This window comes from Parambassis ranga, chromosome 19 (assembly GCF_900634625.1).
Source record: "Parambassis ranga chromosome 19, fParRan2.1, whole genome shotgun sequence".
NCBI classification, from domain to species: domain Eukaryota; kingdom Metazoa; phylum Chordata; class Actinopteri; family Ambassidae; genus Parambassis; species Parambassis ranga.
In genome coordinates, this window is record NC_041039.1 from 20,105,831 (window position 1) to 20,126,621 (window position 20,791).

General features: G+C 41.5%; 1 protein-coding gene across 3 annotated transcripts in view; it reads right to left on the reverse strand.

Annotated features, from left to right (window-relative positions):
- The window catches only part of LOC114452391 (cGMP-inhibited 3',5'-cyclic phosphodiesterase A-like), a 58,887-nt gene that overhangs the window by 14,547 nt on the left and 23,549 nt on the right, over positions 1-20,791 (reverse strand). For 2 of the 3 annotated variants that reach the window (XR_003672257.1, XM_028431676.1), the window contains exons 2-4: positions 13,088-13,138; positions 4,062-4,322; positions 1,866-2,023 (exon numbers count right to left, since the gene is read on the reverse strand). Coding sequence is in view for 2 of the 3 variants with exons in the window: in XM_028431676.1 (XP_028287477.1) it covers positions 1,866-2,023; positions 4,062-4,322; positions 13,088-13,138 (470 nt within the window). In the remaining variant the exon portion in view is untranslated. The remainder of the gene's footprint in view (positions 1-1,865; positions 2,024-4,061; positions 4,323-13,087; positions 13,139-20,791) is intronic. The other variant, XM_028431677.1, reaches the window with a different exon arrangement.

Genomic DNA, 20,791 nt, shown 5'->3' on the forward strand with positions numbered 1-20,791 from the left:
TACACCTGGGATGAACTTTAATATCCATAGTATCTTTAAATGGTTAAAAAAACACTTTAATAATGAATTAGTAAAATATTAATTTATTATTAATACTAATTTCAGTCTATTAGCTCTATATTGAATTCTACAAAAAAATCTGACTCATGATTCAACCTGATGAATATGGAAGCAAACAGACCTGGTCTGCTTTATAAAACATTTAGACAGAACATCATGTGGCAGGTACAGCAGCAAACAATGGAAATGTGCACCAAATATTTAATATAATCAACATACTTCTGTACAATGTGATAGTCTTCTTCATTTAGCTAACCCAAGTACACCTGATTGAATCTAATTTTCAAATCTTCTGGAAACATTCATTTTTTTTCCCAGAACCTTTCCAGCCCAAAATTAGTTTCTAAATTAATCTGTGCAGAGAAATAGGCCATGCAGTTGTAGTCATGCCTCATTTTCCATCACCTACAGTAGTGGAACGTGAAAATAAGAGAGTTGGGTAGAAGCAGTGAGGTAGTGTGTAGCAAAAAACTTCGCTGATTGGACCTGGAAGTACGTAAGCCAAGCTGATTTTAATCTCTTTGGAGTTCAAAGAAGCTTACAGTTGTACCTTTTTCTATTAAAATTGTATTTTGTGTTCGATTTAAGGATTTCTCAGATTCTTCTGCAGATTAATAATTAAGCTGTAATTTCAGATTAGACGTCACACAAATGTTTTGGAGTAGCAATTTAAATATACACATACATAAACCTATGCAGAGAAAGACCTGTCCTCCATGTTTGGCACACAACAGCGTCGGAGATACAGCGCAGAGACATGCTGAGGTGTGTGTGTTTGCAGATTAACGTCGCACTCTTGTTTGAAGGCTTTCAAACTCAAAAGGGGATAAAGTGAATAAGGCAGATAAAACACGCAGAGACCCTTTCTTCTAGAAGGCTGTGTTAATATTTTAAAAATCAGGGATCTTGCGCTGTCTAGTATCGCTTGTGCATGTGCACAATAATTCATACTCAAGTACGTGCACACAGACACAGCTGAAAGTTTTCAAGCTGAAACTCGATTTTCTACCCCTTTGAAATTCATAAAAAAAACATTGTTTTTCCCTGAGCTGTTTTAAGATAATCCAAACACAATGTCACTGTAATCACAAAGTAATTGTAAGGAATGCAATCTCTCCACTGATCACAGTAAATTGTGCTTAAATAATTCACTTACTAATCAGAACTACTCTAATAAATTAGGTTTTGCTGTGTTTGCTCAAGATTTAATGCATCAATGTGCTGGGAAAAAAAGCAGTGCATTCACTGAGATTCACTCATCAACACACACACACACACATACACACGTTTCTTTCAAAAAGTATTAAAAAAACATGTCCATTACATCGCAGGCAGGTCTGCGTCTGCACCGTGATGTTCTCTGCAGCCAGGGTCTCGTGCTATCTTCAGCACTAATGCGCTCTGGGTTGATGTGCATCTTAGTTATTCAGGTTAATGTGTTCGCCTGTAGGCCATATTTCCATTCTGGCTCCCACTGCGCACTGACTGACACACACACACATCCTTTTTTTAAACTGCTGTGCCATTACTGTTCACCCACACTGAAGTCTTTGGTATAGCTACAGCCACGCTGCTGGGAAAGCCTAATAACCTTCAGAGTGATGTGTCATACCGTGCTGAGCATTGTAGGAGTCCCTCCTTAAGGCTTCTCTGGTGTAATGGCAAACAGTTGGATGTACTTTTATAGTTCAAACTTTGTTGTATATTTATTTCTAAGTTACACAGAAGAATTCAACTTGAACAAAAGTCTATAAGCAAATGATGTCTGTTCAGAACCGAAGATAAGAACATCAGTCATCTGGTACCTGCAGGTGAGTGTTTCATGGTAGGGCTTGATGCTGGCGCTGCGGTCCCTTCGGACAGGCCCAGGCTCAATTGTGGGTAGTCCTGTGGCAGAGGTGGTGGTGGTCCATGTTGAAGAAATCCTTCTTAGAAGTCCAGGATGGAGACTCCTTCTCAGACGCTGCAAACACACACACACACAACAGTTAACAACTCATGTAATTACTTTTTTTTTTTAAATCAACTGAAAAAACTCCAAACCCACGAGTGACTGTAGGAGTCAAAAAAACATCCCTGTAATTGTTTCTGTATTTAGATAAAAGCCCTAAAAGTACTCCCACCTGGAAGATAAGGTTAATGCTTATTCGCTTTGTCTCTAGTCAAATGAATCACCCAGATGAGACTGCTGTTTTTCCTGCATTTGACGGAAACAAATGATGCTGGTGATAACCCGAAATATTTTTCATTACTGGAAGCATTTAATGTTTTTCTCCAGTGTATCCAAAGAAAATCAACACTGCGGTCGTCGCTGAATGGATGATACTGACGGAGCAGTGCCAGTAACGCCCCTCATGGTACATGACAGCCGTAGATAGAGTGCTGCACAGCTACATTTCATCATATATCTCTGCTCCTCGTTCTCTCTGTAACTCTCTCTTTCTGTCTGCAGTGTTTGTCTGTCTTTTCTTTGCTCTTTCTGTGGGATTCCCAGCGGTCTGTGCCCTTGTGATGCCTCCATCTGTTCTGTGCCATGCAGCAGTTTGGCACAGCAGCACTAAACATGGCAGGCTCTCTCTCTCTCTCTCTCTCTCTCTCTCCCGCTCTCTCAGCCCTCTGCAGGGTGACCTAGTAAAGATCGCTTCAGAATCCTGAATGAGCCCATTCACAACAAGGGATCCTGCTGAGTGCTAGCACACATAACTTACATTCATTTTAGATGACTTATTTTCCTTACACAGTACATATAGGACAGGGATTCTCCCTAAAAACCCTTATTAAAATGACAGACTACATACTAAAACTGCTCGGTAATGCATGCTTTACTCCCGCTCTTATTTTGCAAAGAGACGATGGTGCTATGATGTGACTTTTCAGCTCCATAGTTCCAGTTGTTAATGAAAGCCCTGCAGACTCAGGCCAAAAACAGAAACACACACATGATCACCATCGGCAACAGCACAGCAAAACCAGGCCATCAGCCCCCCCCCAAAAAAGAAAAAAAGAGTAAAAAGCTGATGCTGCTGCAGTCGATGTTGATTCAATTTTATAAATGGACTTCTCTCTATATTTGTGTAAGTGTGAAAAGTGAGATCAAAGTACTGTAAGCAGCCGCATGATCGGTCACTCCTGTATTTGATGTTTATACAATATATAAGACCTTATTGCAGAGACAGAGAACATGTTGGACTGAAGCTGAATTTGGAAAAGGTATGAGTGTGTGCAGTGATGAACAGATAAGCAAATGTGAGGTATTCCTCTCTTCCACTAAGTGCCTTCACTCAGCAGTCAGAGCCTGGAACATAGTCTCTAGACAGGAAAGTCGTAATGAACGCTATCCACTCCACATGTGACGCAAAAATGTATCTGTCAGAGAAGCGATTGGTTAATGACACCCATCGACCACACACCGACTTTCAAGACGGCCTGAATGCATTGTGGGATGCATCGTTGTGGTGGGGTCCACTTTTGTTGACACATACTCATCCCTCTTTGTAACTTTATGAGAAATGCATTCACCTTCATGTTGCCTCTCTGCTTCTAGTTGTATCACTTACATGAACATACACATGAACACACACACACACACTATTTGGCTCTGCACATCTGTCATGTTGACACAGCTGTGGCTATGAAAGGGAGAACAGTGCTCCAAGCAGTAGACGTGCTCTATTTTTCTTCACTCAGCTCTATGAAAATACACTCCTTCATTTGATGCTAAAAGCTCTCAGAGCAGGAAACACTCATTAGCTGAAACATGGGCTAAAAGATTAACATGTGTGGGGAGTGCTGCATGGTGTATAAATCATTTGGCCCTAATAAGGTGGACCTGCATTTCCATCTAAGGATTATTTCAGCAGTTTCCAAATGAAATTGTTGTGCGTCTGGCTCTTGACTACTTTTGATTAACAATTGTGATATTTGGAGGACATATCTTTTACTTCCATCTTCTTTGTACTGCATATTTTACCAGTAAATTGTAAATCAAGACACTTCATTACCTTGTGGATGGATATCTTCTCTCCTTTCTCAGGTGCCTCCTCCGAATCGGAGCAGGTGTAGGCGTCACTGAGGTTCAGCAGGGGGGCAGGACGTGGCCTGTGCAGCGGCTGGAAGGTGAGCTGGGTGGTTAGGAGTTTGCTGACGGCCCGCAGTGAGGTGCAGGTGTTAGCGGGCAGAGAGGGGTCTGCCAGCAGGTCTGTGATCATTCCGTGGGCTTCTCCCATCACGGCTATGTCCACCATGACAGTGGTGCCTGATGACTGTAGGGTGTCAAGAACACAGAGAGGTGAGAAGTAAACATCACTGATGCTGCAGTTAATGCAAGCTGATGCTAATTAATGACTGAGGCTTATAGTGGCTGTGCACAGCTTCTTGGTGGCAGGCGTGAAGAGCAGGTGCGTAAACTATGTCAGCAGTTCCCTTGGGAGAGTATAATGTGGTTAAGTGTGACACTGGCATCACTTTGGTTGTTTATCCTACAGAACTGTCAGGCAAAGGAGGCGATGATACTACAAGTAAAACAGCTTTATCTTCATCGTCAGTGGTAGAAACCGACTGTAAACTGAGGTAAAGCTAAAGGTAAACTTGAGTCCACATTAAACCACATAATAAAATGTTACTAGGGCATTTAGCATACCTGCCTTTGCACAAATTATTACTGCTATTAAAGCATAAAGTTATTTTCCACTCATAAATTATTGTGTCAGACAACGGCTGATGCAACAGAGATCATAACCGATATCAAAACTATTACAGTTTGTATGCAAAAATAAGGCAGGAGGCCCACTGCAGCCAAATTAACATTCATTAAAAATTTTAATGCAGAATCTTTTATATGAGTATAATGGCAGCACAGAGCCATAATCAAATCATGTTTTAAATCCTGCACTCAGCTCAGTAGAAAGGCACACAATAAAATAAACAACATCCAGACACAACAATATGAAAATAAGAAAACAATAGATGATCAATTTTGGACCACTATTATAGGAAATGAGGACTGAGATACTGCCAAGTGTTTTATAGCCACAGCGCAGACACATGCAGATACACAAACACACACACACATCAAAGGTGTTTTTTTAATACCTTATATGGCTCTTTTTAGCTCAGAGAAAGCAAAAAAACATGAGGAGGAGCAGAAAGCGGTGCCTCCCAGTAGTAGATGTTGATGTACTAGTAGCCTGTTAAACAACAACATTGGGCTCAAACATGTTCAGCACAGCTGTGCATTACTTGATGCTTAATGAATGGACTCATTAGCAAAGTCTCAGCTAGAATGTGACCTTTGACTTCCTCACTCCTGACCTCTCAGATGGCCAACAGCCATCATCTGTTTCTGACCGTCTGCTGCACAGCTTTGAAGGCACCGGCGTGGTGTGAGCCAGCCTTGTATTCGCAGGGCAAAGTGAAAAGTTCACAGCCCCGCTCTTAATTGCTTTGCCTTGAGCAGTAGAATGACCACAACTAAACACAGGTCAGTCTTAGCTGCCAGCTAATTTATCTAATAAGGCCACAAGTTCCCCCTTTCCCCCTTCCCAAAGAATGTTATCTGATTTTTCTCCCCCAATGTCCCATTCAGTTTGACACCAGCTTCCAGGCACCCAGAATTATTCTGTTTACACTGGCTCGGTAGCGAGAGCTTGACCTGAACAACACACGTGTGAGCACCTTTCATTCATTGGCACTTGTGGGAACAGTGGAGGTTTTTATTTTCCGTGTGTCTTATCAGATAAGTGTATTTGTACAAACTTTCCTATTTGTCTGCAAAAATACAAAAGGCGCGTGTTTTCTGGGTGATATATGTTAATTGATCAATCAGAGCGGTAGGAGCATAAACCATGCTAATCTCTACGTGACAGAGACAACCGGTAAGAAGAAGACACTTCTGCTTCAACTACATGCTTTGAGGATTACATGTAAACACCTGTCTCTCAGCTCATTTACAGAGTGATTTAGGAGTATGCTTAAGAGAGGGTTAAAGAAGAGCATATCTGCTGGAAAACATCTGGCTGGATAAAGAGGAAGAGTGATCCTTAGAGGGTCTCAGTGGCTCCAAACATGCACACACACACACACAAAGCTATCTGCAACAAACTTTTCCACTAGTTGTAACCACACAGTTCATTCAAAAGTCAAGACATGAGTGCAGGTAGGACAGGAGTACACTCAGATAAATACAATTACAGCATGACTGTATCAGAAAGCCTTCCAAAAGTAGAGCTAAGGTGCTATAAAGGGAGAAAGGATAATGATGAATGTGCCTAGAACCAGTCCAAATGCATGAATTTGTATTACCTTGTGGTAATGCATGTCTCCTCTCTCTCTCTCTCTGCACCTCTATACAAAATGGTTGCAAGACAAAGGTTTAGAGCTTCACGCTTTTCAACAACGTTGCCTGCTGGGAAAGACAAAGAATGCAAAGAGCAGGCAGTCCCTGGCTCTAACTTTTTTTTTTTTTTTATGTTTCCCTGAAAAGTTGAATCTTGGCTGGAAGATGCCTCCTGATGTTCCTAATCTACCAGCAATCTGCAACTTAACAATCATCAATGGACATCTCCTGGAAGAGATCAAATTGGAAGTAAGTTGCGTAACATCATAAGGTTATGTAAGTGTTTCCTGTCAGGTTAGATGATCACTGTCATTCGTCAGCGGTGACCACCTCTGTAGCAGCAGATGTGACACAGACTTTAATGGTTTCTAAATTCATCATTATTTTTCAGCAGTAACAGGTGGATACTCTCAACTTGGACACATCTGAAGTGTTTATGAATTACATTAAACAATGTATTTAAACCCTTCAAAGAAGCTGTGTGTGTGTGTGTGTGTGTGTGTGTGTGTGTGTGTGTCCTGCACAACAGTCATAGCATAACACACTCACATCTGGAAACTGTCAACAACTGTCTGCCACTGGCTCACACTCCTCTCTGTTAGATTGTGCTGAGAAATAAACCCTTCAGAGGGAGTCTGGGATCCAGCACCTCTCAGAGTTTATGTGAACGAGATGCTCCTTTAAATTATAGAATAGACAAAAACAAAATCTCTGATCATCAGACCACTGCTTTCCCTGATCATTCATCATTTCATCATTATTTATTGTTTCCCAGTAAGACTGGTCAATCTTTGTTTTTAAAGGCAACACAAACAGTCAGTGGTCATGAAAACAGCTGCTTGTGGAAAAATGTCAAACTGGCCGTCCATCATTGTGTCAGACTGATACAATGGACTTTCAAAAATATTAATATTGTTAACTCGTCTGTCCATTACTGGCCCAACTCCAAATACAACAACAGCAATTCAACATCGGACTGATTAACATGTTACATCTTATTTGTTTAACCTGTACCGTCAGACACTACTGTAAGATTCATTCTTACTGACAGGAGAGCTGCTTTCACAAAGAAATATTTCAAAATGACTAAAAAGCTGTTCAACATTCTCACTATTTTTGTGTGCCATTGCAAAATTCAGTCCAGTGCAGTGACCTTGTGTTATCCAAGAAGTCATTTTTTTGGAGCATGCGGTTTCATTCCTACTTGCAGCCGTTTGGTGTTTTTGAGGCTGGCCAGTCTTTTTTGGATTTATCTGGCAGGAAACATAAAAAAAAGCAGAGTTCCAAATCTGCCTGATGCCAATCCTTCACACACCCATTGATCCTCCTAATCCAGCCCCTGTGTCTGCACCTCTGGTTACAAATTTACCACAAATCTGTGTTACTTCAAGCTCTCAGCTTTTTGTTGACATGCTACATTCGGTTAAACTGACTACCAGCATCAATAAACAATTTCTATGACTCCTCAGCGAGCCAAGTCACATACTAAAGCACGCATGAACGTTTCTGTTATGACATTTCAATATGAATAACAACAGTGTACATGATCAATGGTCTTAATTGCCTGTGTGAGCACAGTTTGGAACAGTACGTCAATAGACGTGCCATAGATTAACACCCGCACAGCAGTTTGTATAAACCCAACTGAGGGCCAGTCAAAACAAACCAGCAATCATTCCTCAAGAGTGAGAAGCTGTTTGTGAAATGGAACCGTTCATGAAGATTTAGTTGCAATAAAGTACACCAAAAAATACTTCCTAAATATTGTGTAAGATAAGTGAGTCAAACCACGCTCATCATTAAAATCATGAAGGTTATGTGGGTAAAAAAAAATTGAAAAAATGTTTGCGGTTGTGTTAATTTCAATTGCCCAAAATGTGAATCCTTACTTTAAAATTTGACTTTTGACAGCCTACGGATTGATAAGTAAAGGATTCCAACTGCTACAGGAATCCTAAGAAAGGTAGGACTGCTTATGGTCTCATCTCTGTGTGTTGTCATCATTGACAGTAAAAACTATGGACAGAGCTTCCGTGACGTCACCCGTTTGTTTCTGAAGAGCCGTTCTGAGGCTCGGTGGGAGGTTCCAGGACGTTGATGACCGCCGCCATGTTGGCAGCGTCATGTCCGCCAAAACTCCAAATATGGAAAAAAAGGGGGAGCACAAGCGGGGTTTAGGGGGGTGGGCGATCATGGAAGCAGTAAACTCACGTTGCGATACGTCAACTGTCTGTCACTCAAGCGGCAACGCCCATAATTAGGCGTAATTTTAAGTCAGAATACAATTGAAACGAGTGAGTTGTAAAAAAATTCACCCCCCCTACAATCGACACTAGAAGAGAACCTATCATCTGAGACCAGAGTGGTTTTTTGTACCAGGCTGTAAACATGTTTTTTTCTGCTGTGAAGTCGGCCATTTTAACATGGGAGTCTATGGGAAATTACTCGCTTTTGGAGCCAACCCCCAGCTGATGCAGCATGAATTACAAGTTTTGACACTTCCGCATGGGCGTCAACTTTGAGCCCCGAAGGTTGCTGCTTGGTTGTCACACAAGGAAATGTTGGCTTTTTAGCTTTAGGCTAGGCTACATTGTGTCCAGCAATAAATAATATGTAAAACAAAATATACGTGTAACATGCGTATGTAACACCAAAATCCAATAGGCAAAAGAACACTTAAACAGCTTCCTGCATTTTAGTGTTTAGTTTGTACATGGCAGACATTTCACTGCATATGTATACGGGTACTGGCTCTAACAAGCGTTTTCTGGTTCTTGCATGTAGAACTTTTTAATAAATGAATCCCCTCAGTAAATGCCAGTGTGTATGTGTGTAGCCAAAATATTTCGATTTGCTGACATTAGCTGTATAAAATTTCTCACAGGGAACATTATGTATTATAAACAACACCACTAAACCGCTGCAACAATACTGAGCAATAGAAATATGATTGTTGGTGTTCCTGCTGTGTCGGCATGTGTTGTGCCAATAACTGTGCAGAGGACAGATGAAATACATTTGGTGCAACAAACAAAACGCTGATCCCTCTGTCTAATGATGATTATTAATGGGATACACAGACATAGAGGTCACATATTTGTAATTTCTGAGACTTCATGCACTTTTAACCCCTGAGCTCCCTCATCTAAACATACAGTCCTCTAAGCCTCTAGTAAAACGCCAGTAATATGGGGGGCCTCTAACATTGTGCAATGGGGAGAATCTAATGTATCCCAACAGAAAGCGGACAAATGCCTCAGGGGTCTACTAGAGAAAGAAAGGTATTTGATCCTCCCAGGAACACATTTCAATAATGTAAGCAACTCTGCCTGCTCTCTGTTTTTCTGCCTACTCTTTCATTAGACACAGATAAACACACTGCAATGCTTATTTTGCAATTAACCCTAGAATTTGCTGACCAGAACCCGGAGAATATAGTTAATAAAGTGTGTCCTGTGCATTTTTTTTTTTTTTTTTACAAAACTCTTAGCATGTTTAAAAAATCATTACCACATCGTTTCCTATTTCAGTGGCGGTACAGTTAGTGTAATGGCCGTGATTACATCTGTCAAGATAGATTAGTTGAAGAGAAGCCTGGGAGATGGCGATATTCTCCACTTAGAATAACAGAGCAGTGATACGGTGTGAATCACAGCAGAAGGGTAACACAAAACTCCACTGAGACGCTGCTAGCTCCCTGCCTCAGCTACCACAGCCAAAACTACATGCAGCAGCACTACACTTCCCAACCAGCCCTCAACCGAGACCCAACTCTCCTCACAAACACTCCGTCCGACCCAGGCCACACTGAGCCCGGTCCTCAGCTGCAGCCACGATACAATTACATATTATATTTTATTAAAAAGTGGATGTGGGGGGTATCTAACAACTTATTGAGAAAGGTCAGGCCGATTGACCCCTAATGTGCAACCAACTGAACTCAAGTTTTTCCTTCCACATATTTCAGGGAGGTTTGATTCCAGTATAGGAGCCAACTGTGATACAAATAACAGAGATAGAGAGAGACAGCGACACACGCACAGAAGCAAGAAACATCGGTACGAAGGAGAGAGCAAACAAAAAAAGATGCATGAGGTAAAACAGATGACGAATGCTGGGTGATGAGTGAGCGACGATTTACTACATGAACCAACATTAAACATGTATCCATCATCAGTACTGCAGCAGGTGTGAGTTTTGAAAAATCTTGCAAAACAAGTAGGCATGCTTTGAATAAAACCACAGCTCAGAGGAATTTTTGCACATTGTATAAAAAAATCTTAATCTAATCTAATCTAATCGCTAATGCAATATATTATTTATGGCAGATCCAATTATTTTCCAGCAGATCCAACAGACAAATGTACCAGTATTTAAATGTTTACATTCTTTTTCAGTCTTAAATTTGATAAGAAAACACTAGCCAACCACAAAGAGGGGCAGAGACCTTTTCTTTTGAACTCCCAAACCTGTCATTTCAGAAATATTAATGTGTGTTTGAAGCGCTCACGGTGATTTTGAGAAATCTTCAACTTGACTGCAATGTCATGGCTTGTCTGCCTCACACACCACTCTTCCAGTCTTTCTGTAATTTAGAATAACAGTCACAAAATCTGGGCCTACAAACGCTCTTTTCTCCGATAATCTCCCTGGATAATATTCCAAAACCAATGTGTTTTCAAGTTGAATACAAATATTTAAATAGCTCTTTCCATACATAACTTTGCTGTCAATTCCTAAGCTAAAACATCCACCACAAGCTTTGGACGGGTGGAAAAAAAAAGATGTGGTTTGGAAAATGAGCCTGCTAATGTGTGCATGTTGGCGAATACGACACGGTGGAGATCTATCAAGCGCTCTGGCCTCACTTTCTGTGCGTGATTTACAGACGCTATGAGGTGCTATGGCATAGTGTAGTGCAACCAGCTTCTCGGACCATCAACGTGGTCCAAGGAAGCACAGCCAGGGGGGGAAAAAACCCAGGAGATGGAGAGAGAGGTGCCAACATAAGCCTCCACTTCTTACACGTCTTGTCAGTCTTTGGACTATTACAGGATTCCACTGACGAATGTGCAGCACCAATCCAAATAAAAAGACTGAACTGACCATTGAGTCTAAACGGCAGCTTAGGGAATGCATCAATCAAAAAATATGTGCTTGCCTACTAACCCCACATAACAAACGGATATGAGCCTCAGACAATATTTCACAAGATGTCTTCACTGTGAGGGCAGTTGGATAATCCTGCAAAGGCTGACTTTGGAAAAAGACAGACTGATTTGAATCTTTCCAGTAAATGACCGTTATCAGTTGTCACCAAGTGGCAACCTTTGGGGCTCAAAGTTGACGCCCATGCGGAAGTGTCAAAACTTGTAATTCACGCCGCAACAGCTGGGGGCTGGCTCCAAAAGCGAGTAATTTCCCATAGACTCCCATGTTAAAATGTCCGACTTCACAGCAGAAATGAACATGTTTACAGCCTGGTACAAAAAACCACTCTGGTCTCAGATGATAGGTTCTCTTCTAGTGTCAATTGTAGGGGGGGGGGGTGAATTTTTTTACAACCCACTCGTTTCAATTGTATTCGGACTTAAAATTACGCCTAATTATGGGCGTTGCCGCTTGAGTGATAGACAGTTGACGTATCACAGCGTGAGTTTCCTGCTTCCACGATCGCCCGCCCCCCTAAACCCAGATCATGCTCCCCCTCTTTGTCCATATTTGGAGTTTTGGCGGATGTGACGCTACCAACATGGTGGTGGTCATCACGTCCCGGAACCTCTCGCCGAGCCTCAAAACGGCTCTTCAGAAACAAACGGGTGACGTCACGGAAGCTCTGTCCATAGTTTTTACTGTCAATGGTTATCACCCATTTGTACAGGGGCCCCCTCTGTCTATCAGTAAGTGCATCATCTTGAATGGTTGATATCAGTTGATTTACATCAACCTGTTAGTAACTTTGACCCAGTCAATGTTGTGTGTCCTTGGGCAAGACACTTTACCTGTAAACTGGTGTGGCATGCCTTGCTGGTCATTGTATGACACTGCTTGGCAGCAGCCTTAAAAACAATTTTAAAGTATCTAAAATAAACACAGCTGCAACTTTGTGGCATTTATTGCATGCATAGTCAGCACAGACACTCTGTCCATTCATTTCTAAAGGATATCCTCCTGATAGGAGAACATGCAGTACAGAACACACACACACATATGGCCATGTCAATGCCAAGGGCATTGTTTGTTCTTTACGTACTCCAGAGTCCTGCCCTGTGGCTTTGTAGGAGCTGAATACATTTATTTCCAAAGACACATTCACCCCAACAAAGATGGGGAAGGTAATCTCAAGGATACGGCTGTGTGTGTGTGTCTGCCCTCTACAATCTGTGTCCCCTGTGCTGAGTCTTTCTCGTGTCAATTCTCTGGCCTTTAATGGCTTGTCCAGCGCCTTACAGCCAATTCAGGTACCTGTGTCCTATAAACCAACAGCGTAACAAGGACTGGGAAGGTGGGAAGTGACACCTCTGGACATGCTGTTTAACCATGACTAAAATGAGTGGGAGAACAGGCTTGTTAGTGGTAGGAATTTTACTATTTGCGTCATTTATAAGGTGTGTGTGTAGGCGAGTGACAAAGATCCTGTGTGTGTTTTCCTGTCAGCTGTTTATCATTATTTGTCTCTTTTTCTGAGCTAACCTGTGATCCTCGGGAGCCTCTCTTGTGGTCCCAATCTGAGCGGGGGAGCATCTGTGGGAAACAGAAACAGAAACATGTTCAAACCGCAGTCCTGCACATCCTGTTTCTGTTAGCTTCCTACAAAAGTGGATATACTGTGGCAGAAAAAAAGGGAGGAGCAGAAGTTGTGATGCAAAGAAGTATAGAGGAAATGTGGGGGGTGTAATGGAAATGCTCATAAATGCAAATATGGGTTTTGTCTTTTTCCATTAAGCACAGACGACTAATGCAATTTCACAGTCAGGTTTGGTTTACTTTAGCTCCTATTCACTGCCAAAGGGGCTGATGGAGGCTGAGGATTTTTACGCTGTCTAATTACCAGCCACTGTGTCCTCCCACAGGCCTTGTAAACCCCTTTTCCACTTTCTCGCGAGTCACCAAATGCATTAAGTGCAGCTCTGTCACTGATTTTTTTTTTTTTTTTTTTGGGGGGGGGGGATTACACGATGCAAGAGAGCCAAGTCAACATTAAATTAATAGGCCATTTTACCCAGAGAAAGCCAGCATTGCTTCTGAATACACTGTGGTGACGGCCTCGGTTTAATTTAGGTGTGTTTAACTATGTCAGTGTAGGTCATTGTATGAAAATGTGGCTTCTAATTGCTGAGGACAGAGGCTTGACTGAATAGCAATGCTGTTTCATGAAGTATAAAAAGTTTTATAGTTATATAGAAATACGATAGTAGAGTGAATGGACGTAATTCCGCAATCACACTAATGAACAATGTATACAATGTTAAGATTGAATACTAGGAGCACACCACTCCTTTTTAAGTCATGATTACGCATTTTAAGGTCTCTGAGTTGATTTGACAACACAACAAAACAAAAAAATAATCTGCCAAAACCTCAAAACACAACATGAGCATGCTCCTCACACACTCTAAAACACGCTGAATAAATTTGAGATGAGCTGTAGTGCATTAACACCAAAAATGTAAAGTGTTTGTGTACAAATTTACATATTTAAAGTTCAATAAGCAAAAATCCAAGATCTGCACTGTGTGGGCACGGTTTAATAATCACTTGATTGACAGCGATCATAAACAAACAACCCATCAGCTAAAAACACATTTTTGTTTTTATGTCAGTCAGAGACAGAAATGTGAAATAACCAAATCATGATGCATCATAAGGGGTGAGGGCCTGTACTGTAAATCAAACACAAACTCAATGTATGTATGTGCTCTATTGATGAATGTAGTTTTAATTGGATTTATTTAGCTGAGCAGGACACAGTGTGTGTGATCTGTAGTTTTTTTTTTTTGCTGTGGATACATATTGTTTTGTCTATTTGCCTTGTCCTTGTCTTTTGGTCAAGGTTCTGGCAACAATAGGCACCGACACAATCCGGTGACCCTGACGAGCAAGCATTAAAACAATGGAATGAAGATTAATCATAAACTGTATTCAAAGTTTAATAACATGCAAGAAGAGTTTAGTACCCTGTGTGAAGAACCTAGATTCTCTGCATGCTGATATTCAAGAACCAACTTAAAGCACCATCAATAGAGCACAAACATGACTTTCACGTGTACTAAAATAAACAGAAATCAGCTCTGTGAGAGACACATGTATGAGACAACCAGTATTAGGCAACCAACACCGTTTGGCTTATTCTTTACTGCTCTGATGACAGGCTCTGAGTTTTACTGTATATGTTCTGGCAGCAAGCTCCTCCACAGAGTCCCCGTCCATTAGAAGGTCCTAGTATCAGTGAGGCTCTCCAGGCGCTCACACATAAACAGCCTCTCGGGTCTGATGGTCTTATGTAACCCAACCTTTCATCTCCCTGCTCTGAGAGAGAGCGAGAGACCCAGGCTACACAGAAGTCTACATGTGCCTTTTGATGTGCCAAAACTAAAACAGAAAAAAAAAAACTCCACACACAATATCAAAGCTGCGCATGAAACTCCAGCAGCGCTGATAGCCTCTCACACAGAGTGACTTTTGTTAAGAGTTAATTTTTTATTTATTTTTTTTTTCCTGAGACCGGCTGCGAAATTTGATCAAGAAATATTCGAGGACGGTTTATGTCTCCAACAGTGGGTTCAGACTGGTGCCACTGTGTTCAAGCAGTGGAAAATTGTTAAACAAAAGGCAACAAATAATAACACCTAGGCTAAAACATGAGTATGCCACAGTAGAATAAATACAGAGCACATTTCCTCTAAACACTAATAATAAAAATAGGAAAAAAGTTCATGCTTTATTACCTTGTTTTGCTTCAGAGAGCAGGATTATACTTAAAACACATGACAGGTCACTGCCAATATTATGTCTGAAGAGCTAAAACCACACATGAATGATTTCTTAGATATCTCCTGGTTTTTCATGGACGCCCTCCAGGCAGCATAACACAGCCGGAGCAGTAAAACTTCCAAATGGATTTGTTTTTGTGCTAGCTTCACAGTACACCTACTGGGAAAAATAACAACTTTGTAGAAGTCCTGCCCTTTGTTTCACCCTCTGCTAGATTCATTATGCCACTCCATACTTCGGAATGAGCTCTCTGTACTCCCACTGTAAGTGCCTGACACCAAAACAAAAACGGCTTCATCTCTTCAATCCCTGTGCTATGATAGTAACATGACATGCGTGATAAGTTCTAAAGCAGTTTCTGAGATCGATTGTGAATGCTTTATATACCTTTGTTACTCTGTGTGTTAGTGTGAAGAAGTTATTATAGCACTTGAAATCAGCTGTGTGTTAATAAAGGATGCAGCCACACACTGAGTTCCAGCACATCAGTATGTTCCAAATGTGTCATTGTGGCTTTATTTAAAAACTGCAATCATTTGAAGATTTTTTTTTTTTTATAGAAAAACATTGTGATATATTTTTAGTAGTTTTGCTCTATTTTGACTTGGTACAACTACTTTTGAACAGCCTTGTCAGGTGTGGCAGCCTAAAGCAAGTACAACCCGTTCATTTGATTCATGCATTTGCAGCTGGTTGAAGTTCAGCGTAAACAGGAGGGTGTTGTGGTTCGTAGTTTCACTTTTAGCCAGTCACATCACGCTAAAGTAACTGCACCCACCACGGTGACGCATGACGACACAGCCGAATGAAACAGAAGGAGATTCTCCTGGAAATTCTATTACTGCCTGTATGATGCAGAGTGACAGGACATGAACACGGAACTCAAATCTACAGCAAAAAAAAAAAACAGATGGTGGAGAATTTTGATTATTTTGTATGTGACCATTGAAATAAATGATAAAAAACAAGTTGATGAAGATTCTCAGTCATCCAGGTCATCATACGTAGAGAAGATTGAAGCAAGGCGTCTGGACTTGTAGAGTTTTTTTGAAGACGTTTCGCTGCTCATCCAAGCAGCTTCATCCAAGCAGTAATGATAAAAAACCCAAATCAATTCATTTATCATAAAATAATTTAGAGTCTAATGGACCAGTCTGATGTGTCACAGTGTTACATGCACTGATTATTTCTCAGTATCAGTTTTGATGACTAGTAATGACTTATTTTGATGAAATCAAAAGATCAAAATGATCAAAATGAAATGTTATACATCAGCCAGCCACCACCAGCCTTTGTAAGTAAAACATCCCCAGTCTTCCCCCCCCTCACCTTGAGTGTTAAGAGGGCGGCAGTGTGGGTGCCAATATGCATCCATGCCCCGTGCACCACTGTGGCAAGCTGCCGTGCCTCTGAGGTGCTGGATAAACATCATGGTGTCAAAGCACAAACAAACTATTGGAATATGCTTGTTGTTTGACTTGCTCCTGCCAATATCCAGTTGAGAACCACTTCTCTGTGAGTGTGAAGTGGTGGCGAGCAGTAACCCTCAGCTCAAAGCTCCACCTGAAGCCTCACCATAATCCTGACTCACTGTCATCAGCTGAGAAATGGAACTAGAAACCATCTCATCCTAGTAAGGCTCAGTGGAAAATAACTGCTAGTTAAGAATTCATTCATGAGCAGTCCTACATTTTTCCTCGTCCCATTTTATCTCTTATTACAGGCTTCCCATAAATAAAGTTGATCTGCGTCTGCGTGCACTTTCTGTGTAGCCGTTTAGCTTGTTAGTGCACTGGATTCATTGGGATGCAAAGTCAGTGTTTATTGAGGACACAGCTACACAAAGTGCAGAGCAAAGATCGCAGAGTTGGAGAAGAGGGAAGAAGGAAAAGAGCTGTGTGCTGATCTTTCAGCACAGCCGGGTTAATTAAGGCAGTCGAAGGGCCAGGAGATCAGTTAGCAGGATTTCCAATGAGCTTGACCCAAGGGTTTTATGAGGCACCTCTCTGTCCAATTAAACTTAGTGTGCTCTCACTTACAGTCAGGTCTGCAAAGTCATGAATTCACACATATGCCTACACACACACACACACACATTTGAACTCACAACCATTGCCTGAAGGTCTCTGAATATTTTCTTACTTTATTCCTGCTTTGTTCTTTTATCAGCGCTCTCTGTCAAAGATATTCTGACGTCTGTAGCGCTTGACTCAGACATCCTTGCACTCGCTTTCACTTCAGGCGACAAAAAAGAAAGTAGGTCAGATTCTACTGAGTCCTGTGATGTGAAGGCTGCACAATTGACAGCGGCTTAGCCGTAAGGACGCCATCAAGGCAACAATCAAAGATCTTTGTGCTCACTTTCATGGGCGTTAGAAACACTGTTAAACTCTAGGTTGTTCATCGTTTCTTTGACAGTCAGGTGTAATCTGGCATTGCACCTGCAGGTGGAGGTATTCTCATGATCAGTGTCATGTGGCTGTTTTCTCTCACGTTTGAATTTGTGACAGTTTTGAAAAGCATATTTACAGGGTGTCATTCACAAAACGAATAATAATTCGTTAGCATCTTCATTAGTTGCTATTAAAAACTTTGAATACGGGAAGTTTTAAATAAAACAACCTTTTTGTCTGTGTTGTTCTCTTCATCTTTTCCTTTCTCTGAAATGTAGAAGGTAGGAAGAATCATCCCTTGTTTCTTTATGACTGGCAGCTTTACAGATGTCTAAGTTTAGCATATAAGCTACACTGACATTAGGACAGAATAAAAATAAGTAGTTTTCCATATGATTAAGATGTAATTCTTTATATATTTCAGGTTTTTTATTTAGTATGTACAAATCCATGTATAAGCTGCTTTAGCTTAATGGGACACAGATTGATATGTAAAGTGATACAGATGGTAAAGTATGAAGAATAAAATAAACTTGCACATGTGTGTTTTGCTCAGGCAGTCACAAATTGTGACCTAAACTATGTAGTTCCTTGTCCAGGTGACTCCAAAAACCTTCTGCTGTCCCGTGTGCAGCAGCCAGGAGAGGACACATAAATCCTTCTCTGCCTGCCTGCTGAGGGGAGAGTATGGAGAGTAATTCCTATTCATGCTGGCTAATGTTTTACAGGTTTTACCGTGGGGGTCAGTCATCGCGGGGCATTTGCGTCATCACTGAAGGGAACTGTTGAGGTGGGCTGCCAAGGGCAGAGAAGGGGGGGGGTGTATGCAGGGAATGAGGAACACACTTGTGTTTGTGTGTGTGTGTGTGTGTGTGTGTGTGTGTGTGTGTGTGTGTGTGTGTGTGTGTGTGTGTGTGTGTGTGTGAAGATTAGCACAAGAACACCTAACCTGGCCTACAAAGCACAAACTTAATGAACAAAATCACACTTGCTTAGGCATTAAAAATGCCCGCGTGCACAAATATGATCCCATGACATTTTTCTCCCACTAGCCCTGCATCCACACTCTGGCATCTATTTACCCCCCCCCCCCCCCAACCCTCCCTATACTCTTCACACGTTCTTGCTCTTCTAATTTCTGAAGTGTGACTAATGGGATTTATCGTCTTTTTACGTTTGCTGGAGAGACTTAGCCTGATCCTAGAAGACACGCAGTGTGTGAGTTTCTACCACAGACAGATCTGTGAAAGCACGGGGCCACAAGAATGCCACGACCCAGAGAAAACCTCAGTGGGAGTACCCCATATTCTGACCTCAAAAACTGTCAAACACAACTGCATGAAGTGTGTCAGTGACAAAACCAAAATTTCTTCATGAAAGCATATAATCACAGCATAGCACATACAGACTTTTAAACTTTATAATATTATTTTACACATTTTTTCCTTGCTTATGAGCTCCCAGCTCTGAATATTCGTCTGGGTAAAAAAAAAAAAAAAGAGGGGATCTGGCTGGTAGACCTGGCAGCCCATCTCAAAACAGCATGCCAAAGCCATTAGTGTATAATGGTACAGTCAGGATAACTGCTGGGGCCTGGAGAGCTGAGAAGGGAACACAGCACTCACTTGTTTGTTTGTTTTACAAGACCCTGTTTTGTTCACTTTGCAAGGTGCCAGTGGGCTTTGTGTGGTTTCATTCCCTGTATATTCCAACAGTGTACAGTGTGTCAACAATAGTGGCTACTCGCTGGCCATGCCACACTTGTTTCAAAGACTTGTGTCAAAATAAATCAGTTACGCCACTGTATTCATTTGGAAAACAGAAGCTCACCTCTCTCCCTTTGAAATACGGAGTGCTGTCAGTTGTACATTATTATCCACACAGGTGACTGTGCTCCTGTGTTGATTGACTAATTGAACACAGGCTTCTTTACGTGCCTGAGGTTCATGCTCATCAGAAAGATGGACAGCACTAAGTTACACCTCCCATCATCCATCATCACCAGCCTGCTTCAGCAACAAAATTGATTAGTGTGAGAGTGCAGTTTATAGAAAAAGGCCTAATTCATATTTTCCAGTATTTCCCTCATAATTTCATAGGTGTCATTTAAGCTTTGAAAATGGGCAGATTTGTGCCGGTTTAGGGCACATTGCAGGACTCAGACAACAACAGGGCTGGGTGCAACAGTTCCACTGTAAAATGTTTTTATGAAGCCATAAGTCTGACTGGGACAGGAGGCAATATTTCTCTTGGAAGAGGCCATCTACGTCAAGCTGGATTTTCAAAGTAAATGAACAGTTAAATAACAAAACAATTCAGATGTGACCTTTACAGGAAAATGAAGAAAAACACACTGAAAATCTGTATGGTGTTAATTTTGGCTAAATAATGAGGAGGTGGAATTTTTTTTTACATCACACTGCTTTGGTTTATGCTATGGAGTAAGATAATTCAGAGGAATGGGCACAGAGTTCAGTCGAAGGCATCGTTATGAAAGCAGTATGGGGATTTGTGCATGCATGCTGCCTCCAGTGCATACATTATTTCATCTTTTATTCACAAGTCTGACTCAGCAAGGTCCGTGTTATCTGTTTTTGTCTGTGCTCATCACAGAGAGGACCACACACACCTATCTACTCCACCATTTCAGCATTTACAAACCTATCAAGATTCTCACAGGACTCCAGTAAACAAACAGCAACTGCCCGATCAGGCTGATGCCTTTAAATCACATCTCTACATCCTTTATAAATCACTGATGTACAAATACAAACACACAGCCAGCCACCTACACTGACTGATGGACTCAAAGTGTCTGTGTGTCTGTGTGTGTGTGTGTCAGTCTCCAATAAACAGTATGTCTATCTGTGTGGGGGCATAAATCTCTGCTTCCTCTTTTCGCAGGTGGAAGGATTTGCATTGCTGTGCCTGAAGAGGCTCAGGTCAACCCAAGGGGCAAGTTTTCCACCATTAGCTTGGATGGCTCTAGGTCCCCACATAGAGGGATTCT